The sequence below is a fragment of the Solanum verrucosum genome, unplaced genomic scaffold (assembly GCF_900185275.1).
Source record: "Solanum verrucosum unplaced genomic scaffold, falcon-dt-bn FXZP01000124.1, whole genome shotgun sequence".
NCBI classification, from domain to species: Eukaryota; Viridiplantae; Streptophyta; class Magnoliopsida; order Solanales; family Solanaceae; genus Solanum; species Solanum verrucosum.
This window is the reverse complement of record NW_026020142.1, coordinates 55,706-71,721: the sequence shown is the minus strand read 5'-3', so window position 1 is coordinate 71,721 and position 16,016 is coordinate 55,706. Positions and strand designations below refer to the sequence as shown.

Here is a 16,016-nt window from a genome sequence, read left to right as displayed (position 1 = left end):
TCAGTCTCTACTCCAGTCTGTGACCTAGTTATATCTAGACGGGTATACAGAAACTGCCTTGTCACAGTCTCCTAGAAAGTCACCTCAGCAGAAGTTGTAGAGTTAGAAATGGTAGACTTCGATATCATTCTAGGCATGGATTGGTTACATTCCTGTTATGCCTCAGTCGATTGTAGAACTATATAGGATTGTTCGTTTTCAGTTTCCAAACGAACCAATCTTACAATGGAAAGGTAGTAGCTTAGCACCTATGGGTCGATTCATTTCTTACCTTAAGACAAGAAAGATGATATCTAAGGGTTATCTCAATTATCTAGTTCAGGTTAAGGATTCAAGTTTCAAGACCCCAACTCTTGAGTCAATTCCTGTAGTGAATGAGTTTCTAGAAGTGTTTCCAGAAGATCTTCCCGGAGTTCCTCCCGAAAGGGAGATCGACTTTGGAATTGATCTTCTTCCAGATACCTAGCCTATCTCTATTCCTCCTTACAGAATGGCTCCAGCAAAGCTTAAGGAATTGAAAGAGCAGTTGAAAGACCTCCTATATAAGGGCTTCATCGGACCTAGTATTTTGCCACGGGGTGCACCAATGTTGTTCGTAAAGAAGAAAGATGGTTCTCTCCGAATGTGCATTGATTATAGGCAGTTGAACAAGGTCACAATCAATAATAAGTATCCCATTCCCAAGATTGATGACTTGTTTGACCAACTTCAGGGTGCTAGTCATTTCTTAAAGATAGACATCAGATCCGGTTATCATCAGCTTAAAGTTAGAAATAGTGACATTTCGAAGACAGCCTTCAGAACTACCCTGCCCTACCAGTTTCCTAGCCCGAATGGAGGATATGATCTTAGCTAGCTTAGGCTTGTACACCCCTTCCCACTCCAATTTTTCCCTACCGTGGATCTCTAGAATTACCGACTTAGCATTACAATTAAGCTCGGTATAATAGGGGGACAACCAAGTCATGCCTAAGATTATATTAAGTCAGTCATATCCAGCATAACCAAATCAACCCAAGTCTGAAAATCCATAAACACAACAGGACAAACACGATATAGTAGGGTGACTATGACTGACTCTTCAACTAGGGTAGAAACATGGATGAGGGCATCAAGTATATCACAAACCACATCAAATCTCAAGGCAATTGAACTGAAAAATACGAATAAGTGGAACCCAGATCAAACAAAACAATAGCCATCCGGCCACAAACAGTAAGAGTATTTGTGATCAGTGCATCACACACCACAAACCTGGTCTTGCCCGGAAGGCATAAAACTAAGCCCTGTCATCTTGACGGGCAACCTCCTCGTCTGGCTGCACTACTCCTCTACCTGCATTACATTTCTCCGGCCTCCACAGCCTCGCTGATTTCCTCCTTATATGCCTAGGTTCTCCACAATTTTAACACACTTTATAACTTATATTCGATCGATGAACACTGAATTGGATCGCGGGGGTTAGTTCAGGTACAATTTGAGTTATGAAATTATGACCAGGAAAAACAAGGGAGTTCTCGCCCTGTCCCGCTCTGGAGGCCTTGCCTTGGCGGAAAAGTTCCGCCCCACCTGCCTCAACGGAAACAAAACCCATGTCAACAAATTTTTTAGGGTTATTTTCTTTTCTAAATTCCCCAACGGTTTCCAGCTATAACACATGTAGTGTTAAAGTAATTCCCTTAGCCAGGACAATTATTGTTTACCCCCTGGTCAACCCAAAGAAGTACGCACTTTAGAATCCCTTCACATCATTTCAACACTACCACACACATATCCCCAGGAAACACCCAGACTCTCACACGGTTATCAGTTGGTCACAACGCACGTCCAAATTTCTTGCTTACGGACTACATCATAATTTATCTAGACCCTTGCACCTAATCTCGTGATGGCCCTCTTTTCACAACAAGTTTCACGACACTCAAGCAGTTACAACTTGCAGACAAGTCCAAATTCTTTAATTAGTTTGTTCCATAGACGACCATTACTGATTATATATGCTTTATACGACCCCTAATGCCAGATACCAATTGGAACCTTCTTAGTTCCAATTAAGATTGTTTGTGTCCCTTTAGTCGGGACTACGACATCTAGTTCACTTCGTTGAGATATCAATTGGAATCGGGAGATACCAATAGGACTCAACTCATACCACAAGCGACAATAGTAGCTAGCGAGCCCCACAAAACAGCTGAATTCAATCATATAACTTGGTCGAACCCAATTTTTAACAGTCTCAATATTTAACTGATAGTAACCAGACCTTAAATCAATCTTAGAGAAAATTGATGCACCTTGCAATTGGTGAAAAAGGTCATCTATCCGAGGCAATGGATACTTTTTTCGAATGGTGACCTTATTCAATTGTTGGTAGTCTATACACATCCTCTCCTGCTAATGATGGCGTTACCACTTTGTTGCTCTAGTTCGGACCATAGAGTGAAGGAGAAAAGATACCAATGTGTATCACCTAGATACCAATTGGATTCAAGTCATAGCATGAAGGATTAGAAAGAAGTGAGTTTTTTCTAAAGTCCTACAGCCTCTCAAAGAAAAGTACGGACGTCTTCGTACCCTTCCAAAAGACTCTACTAGACTCGTTTTGGTACAATGAGATCAACGAACCTATGGCTCTGATATCAACTTTGTCACGATCCAGACCATCGTGAGTGGCATCCACACAAACCCTTCGGTGGGATAACCAAAACTACAGCCCAACTAATCAACTTAACCAAAGTAATACACATTTAAAGCTACAGAAGCAGGTTTAAATAACAATAAAAATGGAGTCCAAATAAACTCCAAGGTTTTAACAAACAACTAACCAAACTAATGTGGATATTCAACCTCTAGAACCTGAAAGTCATTGTACCAAAACTCCACTAACAACAAGTCTAAGAACAAGGGGTACAACCCCGAAACTAAACAACACCTTAAACAAATAGTCTGAGTCCGAAAAGAGTGGACTTAAAAAAGGAAGATTCATGGTAGCCCGAAAGAACCGGCTCACCTTTGAATTCGGTCACGCTCAATAGTCACCTAGCTGAGGTCTATCAATAGACACTTGAAGAGGCCTTGTACTCAACGAAGAAAGAGCAAGTGGAGTATCTGTACACAACCATAGTGTACTGGTAGGATCACGTGACTATCCCAATAAGTGAAACACATGCAAGTATCTACAACATTATAAAACAGACATATACCGAACATATACAATATTAGTCATCTTTTTAGGATCAATGTAGCACCCCACATTCTCAATAATACCCATTGGTTATCATTTTAGAGCAACATATAGTCTTTCAATATCAATCATCATTAGATATGAACGTAATCATCACAAGTAGATACACAACACAATCCAATGGTCCTCTCACGGAACCCAATTCAATGGTCCTTTCATGGAATCCAATCTCAAATTGTTAGCATATCAGTTCATGGTACCCGATCCAAGTTAGTGTTCCAGTGGCAGTCGATCCCATGTTTATGCTGGAACGTGGCAACTAGTCCCATGTTTATGACGGAACGTGGCAACCGATCCTATATTTATGCTGGAACGTGGCAACCGATCCCAGTTAGTGTGTCGGATCGTGACACCAACCCATTCAACAAACCACAATCACAATCACAATGTATATTCTCACAATCATACAACAAGAGGTGATTCCTGGCATACAATTATTCAATTATCTTCATTTATGATTAGGGTGATCAATAATGCAACTTTCGCATACATACATGCATTATAATGAAGCAAGAACAAACATATATCACACCAATATGAAATCACAACCATCACTTACCTTGAATCCAAGCTTGAATCCCCTAAAGCACTTGAATCTTCCTTTCTGGACTCTTCTCACTAATCAATATAATACAGGAATCAATAAATAATCACTAATTACCTGAATTACTAACAATTCAATGAACCCTAAATCAAACCCATGATCTCAAGTATCCAAATTAGGGTTGTTTCCACTGTTGACACCTAATTTTGACCCTCCCCGATAATAATTAATTTTTGAGCTTCTTAATTTCTAAACGTTTTAGAATAATTAGCTTTATAAAATTCAAATAGTTTCAAGGTTGGTTTAAGTAATTTTAGTCGACTTTTATGGTATTTTGAATAATAAATGTATTTCATTAATGATATACAATTAATATATTCTATAAATATTGGAAAACCATCTCACAAGATTTCTACATTTGTTTTAGTAGATATTTTATTATTTTAGTCTAGTATAATTTATAGTTATAATTTTGAGTTATTGAAATCGGTTAGTTTATATTTGAATTAATTATTTTACTTCGTTAAGTTTGAGAAGCTCATGGATTAATTCGCGTTAATTCATTTTGATTAGATGCCGACCAAATCTCCAATTCATTTCAACACTTTTTTTATTTTTATTTTTTAAAAAGGGACCAAAGTTGAGCCATTAACCAATTTTCAGCAACTCTAATTCACAACAATAACGTCCCAACCAGCCCACTCTTAATTCCCTCTACCCGGCCCATTTCCCTATTCCAAAGAGACTCACCAGCTGTACACCAACAATACATACCATACGACCCTTGCACATCATATTCTTCTCAAAACGCTAGCTCCAACAACGCGTGGACGACACAAACCACCCCAGTACCCACGTTTCTTCTTCCTCGCGTGAACATCAGCAAACGATGATAAATTCCAGCGATTCCAATCCAATCGCGTGAGTCCAATCCAGTCGTTGTGTCGTTTGCTCCCGTCCCTCCCGAACAGTACAGTAGCAGCAGCGCGAGTCTGTCCCCATTTCCTCTTTCGGAATGGGGATGAAACTTCAAGAAAAAGGGGTTTGGCCGTTTTGGTGAAAGGATTTTGATTTCAAATTTGGAATGGCGAAAATTTCATCCGGATTTCCCCGCCCAATCTACCCTAATAATCCTCTATATATATTCTCTTCTTACTCTTGTTGGGGGGGGGGCATTCTGCACTGATACAAGGATAGAGAGAACCATAGTTTATAGAAACAAAGATTTTATAAGGTTACGGATAGAGAGTTAACATTTGAACAAAAAACATTGTCAAATAGCATCCAAAAGGACTTGAGTTTTACTTTAGTTATGTTTCTTCTTTCACGCATCGTCGGAGCTCGCCGGAGTTCTCAGAATCTCGTTGTGGTCCTAGAAAGCTGCTTCTCTGCTTGTTGTTCTCCGTTCGCTGCCCGTAAATAGGTAAATCCTTATTTTGGTTTTGTTTAATTCCCGATTCTTCTATGTTGTTCTGTTTATGGTGTGTTCCTGGCTGTGTTTGTGTTCTGTTTATGTGTTATCCTTGTTTTGGTCTCCATATGCTAGGATTTGGTTAATGAGTATATCTTTTTTTTTTTTTATATGTGTTATGTGTGTATACATTATGTTTTGGAGTGGATTAGTGTTAGTTGTTAGCATATTAGATCTCACTCTTGCTCGACCATAAACTCTTCATGGTTCATTTTCTTATTCCGATCTTAGCTGAGATGAGTCTAAAAGGATTATCTAGTTATTTATAGTCATTGGTTTTGGTATTTCTCCATCGTTTTCTCTAATTCAAAGTTTAGTAGAAAATTACTCTTATTTGCCTATATCTTTCGTTCTTTCAACTTCCTTTTCTCTCTTGCACTCACTTACTTTAATTTCATCTTAATACATGATATACAGTTTCTGTGTATGCTTTTGTGTGCTTTATTTCTTCCAGTCGAGGACCTGTTTTAATGACAAATAGTTTATCTTTGGGACTGTTCTTTAGCATCTCTCAAAGAGTCAGGCTCGGATGAGTGAAAACTCTTAACCCTTATGCATCCTAAACTTTTAACTCATTATCTTTAGATTCACATTTTAGTTGACTGAGACAGGATTATTGTTTTAACTTGTTGAGTGCAGTTGCCTGCTTGTTTAAATTGTGGTTTGTTCTTTTCGTTTTTCTATTTTTTTTTATATTTCCAAAATCTGATCAGTCCTACCTCTGTTTTAAAGTGAGTCATTTGGTTAGTCTCTTGCCTGTTAAAGTTAAGTTGTTGTGATCAGCAGGACGATTTCCTAGTTGACTGTCATAAGCTTGAAGTTTGTTAACTCGTTCTTGCACCGCATTTGAACTAGTTTGATGCTAAGATCGCATATTCGAAATTCTATTATGCTAAGCTCTTCCAGTTGTATTAATTAGTAGCCTTTATATGATATGTATTCAGCTTTAAGTATGATGTTTAAATTAGCGTATTATTCCATATTCGGTAAAAGTTTTCTATGTTTAGTTAAAATAAGAGCATGTTGTTATCAATAGCCTTTGGTTGTCTTGCTTTGCTACGTGTTTCACCATCTCGAATTGTAGAAGCCCATAATGTATCGCTAAGTGTTTATTCCTATTGTTGTCACAACTTCTTATGTTGGAGGGCCCCAAACTCTATTGCTTTCAATTATTTAGCTCTAATATGCTTCTAGATGATATGGCGTATGTCAAGATTTAGTTAATTTCTACGTGTTTTCTTTTGTTAAAACTGAAAATTGAAAAGGAAAAAATAAAATATAATAAATCATGCTAGTAAGTGGGTAGCTCTCGTATTTGGGAGCTTATCATGCTGGGAATGGACATATATGTAAATATGCATGTATGAGCTTGTTAATTAGATTCACTCATAATTATGGATAAGCATATTGCCTGTCAACTTCCCTTAATAATGGAGTAATAATTAGGCACAAGGTCCAACCTCTCTTATTGAAAATACAAATTGTGTGAGGCGTGATATTTAATAAAATTCATTGTGTTCTCATAATTGTTTCCATCAATTGATCTTTGCAGAATAGCCTTTTCTTAACTGTCTAAAATTTGTTCTTCCCCTTGTTGACTAGTTTTATTTTATTTTGTTTATTGTGAGCGACTACGGAGAACTCCATTTGGGTCTATACCCCCTTGCATTTCGGGAGAGCCATAAAGGCTCGAATTTCCTTTCGAGTTAGTCCCCAAAATCGACGTACAGGTCCCGGAGTCAAAGATGTTGGAGCAGATTAGAGAATTGAAAAGATTGAGCCAAAGACCCACTTTTAATTCCAAAATTGTAATTTGTTTTTACTGGGCCTAAGCCCATTTAGTTGTCATTCTTATTCTTGTTAGTTCTTAGGACAGGTGCCCCTCAAATGGGCCTTTGGCCCAAAACGAAAAATGGGCCCAAATACTGGTCCAGGCGGACAGAAACCAGATTTGGGTCCAACTCTCTTTCCCTCTTTACTTTACTGTGTTTGTTTTGCGTGTTAGAATTTGTCGTTAATCTTAGGGTCGAAAAGTTCAAACCCCCAAAAGATGCCCATTTCGTTTTAACAACTTAATTAAGCCGATCATATTTCAAAAGACTTGAAAGAATAAATTTCAAAAGGTATCTCACTTAGGTCGTAGGTCAATATTTCCCCTTTTCCCTTTTATAATCGTCTCAACTATAAAACAATTCAATCGTTCTATTCAAGTTAAGTTAAAGTGTTTTTAGCCAAAAAATTTAATCGTCGGATAACCACATTAGTGGATATTCTAGGTGCTTTTAAAACCTTCCTAGAATGCTAATAAGAACCCCGAACCCCCTTATATTTTCAATCGATTTCCTGTTTTAATCTATTGAAAATTAGTTTTCTTGATTTTTCTTAAAAATTAAGTGGCGACTCTTAAACCAGTCAAAAATAATATTTTCTTAATAAAACATCCACAATATAATCTATATCAAAACCCTCCCCCATAGATACTTACCCATTCTATTACATTATACGGATCGAAAAATGGATTCGGGGAGTGAAAAACTTACCTTTAGCCTCAAGAATGGTGGAAAACTGTTAAGAATAGCCTGAGTTTCGTTCCTTAGCTCCTAAAATCGAAAAGTGAAGAATAAGGTCGTTTAGGAGTTTATTAACGACCTTAAGTCGCGTCAAACCTGCCACAGCGGCCCCGCCCTGGCAGCATAAATCCCGCCCCGGCAGCTTTCACGGAACCAGTGAACTATTTAAATCATTCCAAGACACCTATTTCACAACACACCTTTAGCCAATGATGCTCAGAAAATATCCTTCACACTAAGATCGATTTCGGGAGTTCTACTCACCAGAATTCAATTTTGTAAAGTCGTACGGATTTCTCAACGAGTTATCTAACTACTCATGTAATCAAAATCATAATTAACTCACCCGATTATTACCAGATTTTCCTACACCTTAAAGACTCCGATTTCATCCAAATCAGGACTAGGTTGGGAAAATCCAAGTTACTACCAAAAAGTTTTCCGACCCCAATTATTTCCCCATTGGCTTTTCTATAACGACGGAATCATGTCGTTACATTTCTTGAGCAAAATATTATTCATTCTTCAAAAATATATCCTTCTTCCATACATCCTTAAGGTTGATTTATATTACGAACATAACATTTCAATATGCATAAAGATCTGCATGATATAACATGATATCACTCAAACTTCTTCTTAGCATGATAAATTAACAAGCTACATAAAATTAAATCAAAACTTTAAATTAAAAATATACCGCTCAATTAGATACATCCACCTATTTTGTACATGTCCACAAAGCTTAGCCTTCTTGGAAGATGAATGACTAAATGCACCATAACGTCAAAAAATGCTGGTAAAAGTATTATTTTCTAATTCACTCGGTGTTATTGGAATTTTGGCTGCAAGTTGATCCAACACATCAACCATTAGTGTTTACAAACACAGTTCTTTAAAAAATATATTTAACTTGGTAATATCATCAAAGACATTGCTTGGCACGACTCCAAGATTTACAAGAGGAAGTAGTTGTATCAATAAAATATGTGAATCGTGATTCTTTAATTCATTCATCTTACGATCCTCTGACTTCACCCACCGTGATATCTTAGAAGAATAACTATTTGGAACCTTAACCACTTTCAAGAACTTCCATACTTTAGACTTCTCATCTGGTGATAAAGAATAGCATGTTGTTAGGTAATACCATCTTCCATCTCTGTAAGTTGGATTGCAAATGAAGGATTCATATCACAATTTCTAAGCAAGCTTACCAGTTTGCGGGAAAAACAACCACGAAGTAAAATAATTCAATCTCATTCACATGGAAGTATAGTTTCTTCGTTGAGTTTAAGTTATATATATCATTAGTGTAACAATAAGTTTCTAATACATCTTCATGGAAAAATAGGCCATTTTTATCCTTCGGTAAAATTTTGGTAGCAATTTTAACCCCGTTCTCTAATTTCGGGACCACATCTGCCATTACTACTAACAAATTTCCACACAAGCTCCACCTATTATATTACCCCTTCTGTACATTTTTACTTGTTCATTATTGACTTGACATACCTTTTAAGGAGCAACAAGATGATCGTTACATTCAATTATAGTAGATAGAAGAGTATAATTCCCAACTAAAACAAAGAATCTAGCTGAGATATGTCAGAATCTAGCTGAGATATGTCATCACATATTTAGTTTGATTGGATCTTAGTTTGTTGGAGGGTATATCGAAAGCTTAATGCCTCTATATAGAGGATTGTAATAGATGATAAAATTCAGATTAATTTAATTATGTTTTATATTTATAATAATTTAACTTTAAACTTTTAGTTTTGCCTTTGCTGATGAATTATTTTAGGAAAACAATAAATTAAGCCACATTAAGAATAGTTAGAAAGGATAAACCATCATTGTCTTTAAACCATCTATAAATCATAAAATAGAGAATCTTCTCATTCTTTACATACCCTCTAGGGTGCAGTAATAAACCAACATTGTTAAAATATGATGAGAAATCAAGTGAAAGTAAAGAGAAAACAAATTTACCCTTGATGTGATGGTACAGGAGATCAGAATGAGGTTGAGCCTTGAGCTTTGAAAGACAAATTCCAGATATGAAGGTTCACTTGAGAGGCAAATTTGAGGATGATGTAGAATGAACTTTGTCTCTCAAATTTAGGGATTTAGGGTTTCCCTTTTTTTTTATACCAAATAGGGGAAATATGGTAAAGTATTTGAGCCTATATTCTATCAAAACAAAGTGGGGTTAGTTGTGCTTTTTTGGGAATGTATATATATGTCAAAGTTGTATAACATACACTTTTGTCCCCAATGTAAATGTATATTTATAATTATATTTTCATTTTTAACTTAACAAAAATATACAAAAATAATAATAATTCATGTTTTACTATTAGTATTAATTACCTATTTCTAAAAAAAAAAAAAACAAGACCTAAACAACAATTGATATGGATATTCTAGTAAAATATTCATATCAATCATTATTATTAATAGACGTGGGACGTCCAAAGTAGACGGGTAAAAAAGAACGAAGGGAGTAATACACATAATTTTCTTTTGTTCAACTTTCATAATTATCAAATTAAATAAATAATTTATCAATTGAGAAAAAAAATATAATTACAATATATATATTATTGATCTTTTTTAAAAGTGTGAGCACAATTAAGGTGAGACATATTATCTAATACTGGTGAAAAGTAACTTGAAGTGCAACATGTTGTGTTTTTGAACCTCTTCTATTGAATAATATGTTTATCTAACTAGCTTAGTTAGAGATATTAAACATTCTATCTTATAAGATCTTACTGTATAAGCTTTGAATATAATTTAAGTAAATAGGAGTTATGCTTAATCAATTTTGATTGATTAATTAAATCAAATTTAAATAAAAATCAATAGAACTAATTTCACCTCAAACTTCATCTTGATTAAGTGTTTGGAGAGTTACGTTGTTATTTGATTCAAACCTATTGTATCAAACAACATATGCTGGTGTAATAATAAGTGCTCATCGTTCAATTTAATTCAGTTTTACAGATAGATATAATCGTAACTTTCAAATATAATTTGAATAAATATTACATCAATAACATTGTTCTTTTCTTTGTATTCTCAATACTACTTCACTATGGTGTTTCTTTTCCAAACTTACTTTGTATTGTTTTACTTGAGCTAAGAATTTTTAGGAAATATTCTCTCTATCTTCACGGATACGATCCATGTATACATTACCCTTTCAAATTTCACTTATTAGATTACACTAGATATGTTGTGTTAGATGAAGAAAGTATTTTGAAGAATGACAAAGCGGAGAACAACTGCAAAGGAACAAGTTTCACCATCCTGGTCATAGAAAGCCAAATCCAACTAAAATAAGGAGACGTAAATAAAGTTGAAACAAGAAACAGAGTGCGGAGGTGGTGAATGAAGTACGAAGGCAGTTACAAGGGAATATATTATTTTTAAGCAAAGTTAAACTAGGAAAGGATTTCGACTCAAACAAGGAGAAATATGGTGCCTATAAATAAAGCAGGGTTTCCTACAAAGAAATCTGCACACTTACATAGAGAGACAAGCAGAGCATTATCAAGTATGAATCAAGTAGGTCATTCATGCATTATCAAGTAGGTCATTCACATGTGTCAAGTAGATCAATCACAAGTGTCAAAATGCATCAATCACAATACTCAAGCTCTTGCCGGAACCATTTTTCTTCGACACAATATCACTAGCCAGAATCATTTTCCTTTGACTTTATATCATATCAAAAAAGACCTTCCGGATCATTACATTGAACTCAGTTGAGCATGTGTGGACCGCACATGAACAACCCAACCAGTGAAGTTTCCAACTTTTTGGTTTAAAGTGCTATTCAGAGTGAGAATCACACTTTCTCACTCTAATATTAATGCATAAGAGTTTCCGTCTTATTATTTCTTTTTCAATGTGAATTTAAAAAATAATTCTAAATTACATTGATTATATACGATTATACACATTATATATGATTAGACATTCCTTAACTATTTTTCTTATAGACTGCTAGAAGAACGATTGTTTAAATTAATTCTTGGATTATTAAGTCATAAAACGGTCGTATTTTGTAAAATCCATATAGGATAGGAAACTACCAAGTCAACATCAAACACGTTCCTTACTTTCAAACCAGTGCAAATTTTTAAGCTGCTATTCAAAGTGCAAACCACATTTGCCCAAGTACAGACCAATGCAATTTTTCTAAACCAATGCTTTTCTATAAATATCTAATTCCTCCTCACATACTAGGTACAGATTGAGTATAAATTTTCTAAGTGATTTGCAAACATTGACTGAGTCTGAAGTTTCGACAAATATATATATAACAATTTTTGTCCTATTATATGTAGATAGGTTAATGATATATTGACGAGAGGGAGTTGCTCGGATGGTAAACACCCCTCACTTCTAACCAGAAGGTTGCGAGTTCGAGTCATCAAGGGAGCAAAAAGGGAGGGAGCTCCTAGGGAGGGTAAAAAAAAAATGATTAATGATATATTTAATAATATTAAAATTTTCCTAATAAAGTATTATAATCATTAAGCTTACAATAAATAGTACATAAAACTTTAACACTAATAGTTACTTTACTACTATATATAATTAAAGATAGAGATGTTATCGTCACATTCAAATTTTGAATCCACTTCTTCATCAAACACCACAATACACCTTGAGACTATCATGGCTTGCTCTTTGACCGGACTCTGATTTATAGAATTGAATATATTTTATACCATCAAATGGCTTGTAAAGCAAAGGGTGATCTTCATCTACAAGCTCTTTTGGGACATTCACAAGATAACCTTCTTTGGGAAATGTAAAAAACCCAATAGAGAACCTTTCTTCATCCTTTCTAGACATCAATACTCTATGAATAGGAGCGTGTAATCTACCATTTGTCCATGCCTGCAATAATATTTTAAAATTTTAGAAGAAATATTGTTAGTTGCCCATTAAATATTTGAATATTTGACTAGCTCTATTATGATTGTTACTCCAAAGATATACACCGAAAATTTTAATAGTTTTTTATGTTATTAATGTAATTTAATTTATTATTACTTATCATTTGTTTTGATTAACCAATTCATGTTAGCGTTATTTGCAATTAACTTTTATAATATTTAATTGTGTATAATTTTTTTATATTTCATTTCCAAAAAGGTTGTAGCCTCTATTCTTGCATCACTTACTCATTAAGATATTTCCCAAGGGGCTACATTGAAAATATTTTACGGAGCATATCGTATATAGTAAACATATTTACCTAATACTATAAGAAAACAACTACAATAACATATCGATGTGATCAATCAAACAAATGAAGTTTGAGACAATAACATATCGATGTGATCAATCAAACAAATAAAATTTGAGAAGAGTTCAGTGTATGTGGACCTTACCTCTAGATTGTGAAATAGAAAACTTATTTTCGATAGACTCTCGGCTCAAGAAAAAGTAATATTATAAGGAAAATGTTAAACTAATTTTTGTATCAAATCGAATATACAAAAGAATATGAAACATGTACCTTAAAAACATCTCCAACAAGGACTATAAAAGAATTAGGTGAGAATTCAACATCCACCCATTGTCCATTATCCTTTTGAATTTGCAATCCATTTACTTGAATTTGGAATAAAATAGTTAGTATATTTTTGTCTGTGTGTGGAGCCAATCCAATTCCACTCTCATCCCTTGTAGGTTTTCTATACTTATTGAAAATAAGTACATAATTTGATGATTCATTCTGCTCCTCAATGTATTTCTCTACTCCCAAAATCTCCATAACCATTCTTCTTATTGTCTTTTCTAACATTGACAATTGCTTTGAGTAGGAAAGTACCATATCACTGTTAAATTTACAAGTTAAATGAAAGTATAATAAGTTGAGAAACACAAAGGTAATTGAGTGTAGTGAGAAAAAAAATGTATAGTTGGAGCAAAAGAGACATTTAATTTAGTGGTAATAAATTTTCTATTGTCGTAAAAATATTTAACAGTCATTAAGTTAATGTCATTATATTTAAAGTTGCTAAAGCCTTTAGCGACATTTGTTGTTCGTCTTGTATTCCCAAGATACTTAGAACAAAACTTTGAAAAACTTGGTAAGGCACAATAAAGTTTAAGAACATTTTCACAACTAGAAAATTAAAACTAGTAGAGAAACTAGAATCAGAAACAAATTAGATAAAATATACGAAATATTTTTTTTTCTTAAACAAGAATTGTTGTCAATCTGTGTTTAAAGAATCTTACTGATTCCAACAAACTTTGCAGAAACACAAAGTTACCAAAGTTTAATGAACCAGTGAAGAACAAAAGAACATAAATTAATTCACAAATCTAAAATCTGTAACACATACCGGAATCTGGAAAAACAGAAAGAAGATCAAGCCCACTGAATGCACAGTGTCCCCTTAAGGAAATTATTCCCCTCTAGTATCCGAGGTTTGATTTGGAATATGTCCTCCCAGGATAGAATGATCTCAATCACCAGTGTATTGATACCCAAAACGCTGGTGTCAGCGAGCCACTCAACGGCAGTAAAGTACACTTAGAATACTAGATTTAGTAGTAGAAGAAGTCCAGAAAAAAAATTCTTTTAAAATGAGAGGAAATCCCTCAATTTATAGAAAACAGAGGGTAGTGTGAAAAGGTTCTTATTGTGCCTTACCGGGAAGGTCACAAACCTTTGAAAAGTCACAATCTTTCGGAAAGGTCACCACCTTCTTTTGATAAAAGTCACAACTCTTCATAATATTCGCAACTTTTCATCAAAGTCACAACTCTTCATAAAAGTCGCAACTCTTCATTTTCCATTCACACCTTTTAATACCCAACAACATTTACATTGAGTGTTGGTTATAAATATCTATATTATATTATTGCCACAAAATAGGATAATTATATTATTGCTGCAATATCCTTTATTTGTTATAGACTTATAGTGTGGTAATTAAGCTGAATTTCAAAATATAAGATAAATAAATATAGTTGGTAAGCTTACTATCGTATTTTACCAATTGATTAGGAACTCATATTTTTAGTCCCATAATTTCTTAAATTTTAACTTTTGAAATGTCAAGTTTCTCCTCATTGTTAAAGGAAAAAATGATCCTAACATTAAAAATGAAAAAAAAAAAACTTTACAAAAAAACTTGAAATTAGCTAAAAATTTCTTCACTAGGGTAGTCATAATATTTTGAAAATCCATCGTTAAATAGAATTAGTGATCGATTTTGTTGTTTAGCAATAGAGTATTTTATTTTAAAAACGGGGAGAAGGCACAATTACCCCCTAGACTATGACCGAAATTCCAGAGACATACCTTAACTAAACTAAAATCCTATTACCCCTGAACTCATTTTATATATAATATTGTACACCTTTTGGTTTATGTGGCACACTCCGTGATTCCACGCAATTGAGGCGCGTGGGAGATATTTGGATGCCACGTAAGCCAAAAAGGTGTACAAAATTACAAAAAAAAATGAGTTCAGGAGATTAATAGGACCTTAGTTTAGTTAAGGCGTGTCTCTGGAATTTGGGTCATAGTTTAGGCAGGTACTTCTATATTTTCCCTAAAGAATATGGTATGAAGTAGTAATTAACATACCAAACTATAGGATTTCCATCTGGCCAGAAAAGATGAGCAAATTGTTTAGCAACTCCATGAGAAAGAACATCTTGAATTGTCAATCTTTCATAGAGAGGCAATGTTGGATTTTGTCCCAAGTAACCAAACATAGTAGATGATTTACTCATTTTGAATTCTAATGGAAAGTTGAAAATCTCTTTAATTTCTTCAAGTAAGTCTCTTGGTTTAACTTTATCAAACATAACCTCAAAACAACCATATTCTTGAAAGGCTTTGAAAACTTCATCTCTCAATGAATTCCATTCATTGGATCCTTGTTTTAATAAGTCTGTATTGTAGAAATCTAGAGTTGGAAGTTTGAAAGATTTTTCCATGTTACAAAACCAAACACAATTTCAATAGTTTGTTTTCCTTATCTTTTCTTGTTTTCCTTAGTTAATTACAAGGGTTTTATACGATAGGTGACATGTTTTATTGAGAAAATAACAAAAATGGTTTCTAACGTATGCACTAAATTGTTTTGGTCCTTTTAAGTTTTGTCGGAAATAATAACTCAAACTTGGAGTAGAAAT

At 34.2% G+C, this 16,016-nt stretch overlaps 1 protein-coding gene across 1 annotated transcript; it reads right to left on the bottom strand.

Moving 5' to 3' along the window:
* Positions 1–4,579: 4,579 nt before the first annotated feature.
* On the bottom strand, positions 4,580–15,611 carry LOC125827526 (probable 2-oxoglutarate-dependent dioxygenase AOP1). The gene is made up of 4 exons (XM_049506822.1): positions 15,463–15,611; positions 13,375–13,696; positions 12,578–12,749; positions 4,580–4,815 (listed from the first exon to the last, which is right to left on the bottom strand). Exons 1-4 carry the CDS (start codon positions 15,609–15,611, stop codon positions 4,580–4,582), a joined length of 879 nt encoding a protein of 292 aa, XP_049362779.1.
* Between the last annotated feature and the right edge of the window lie 405 nt (positions 15,612–16,016).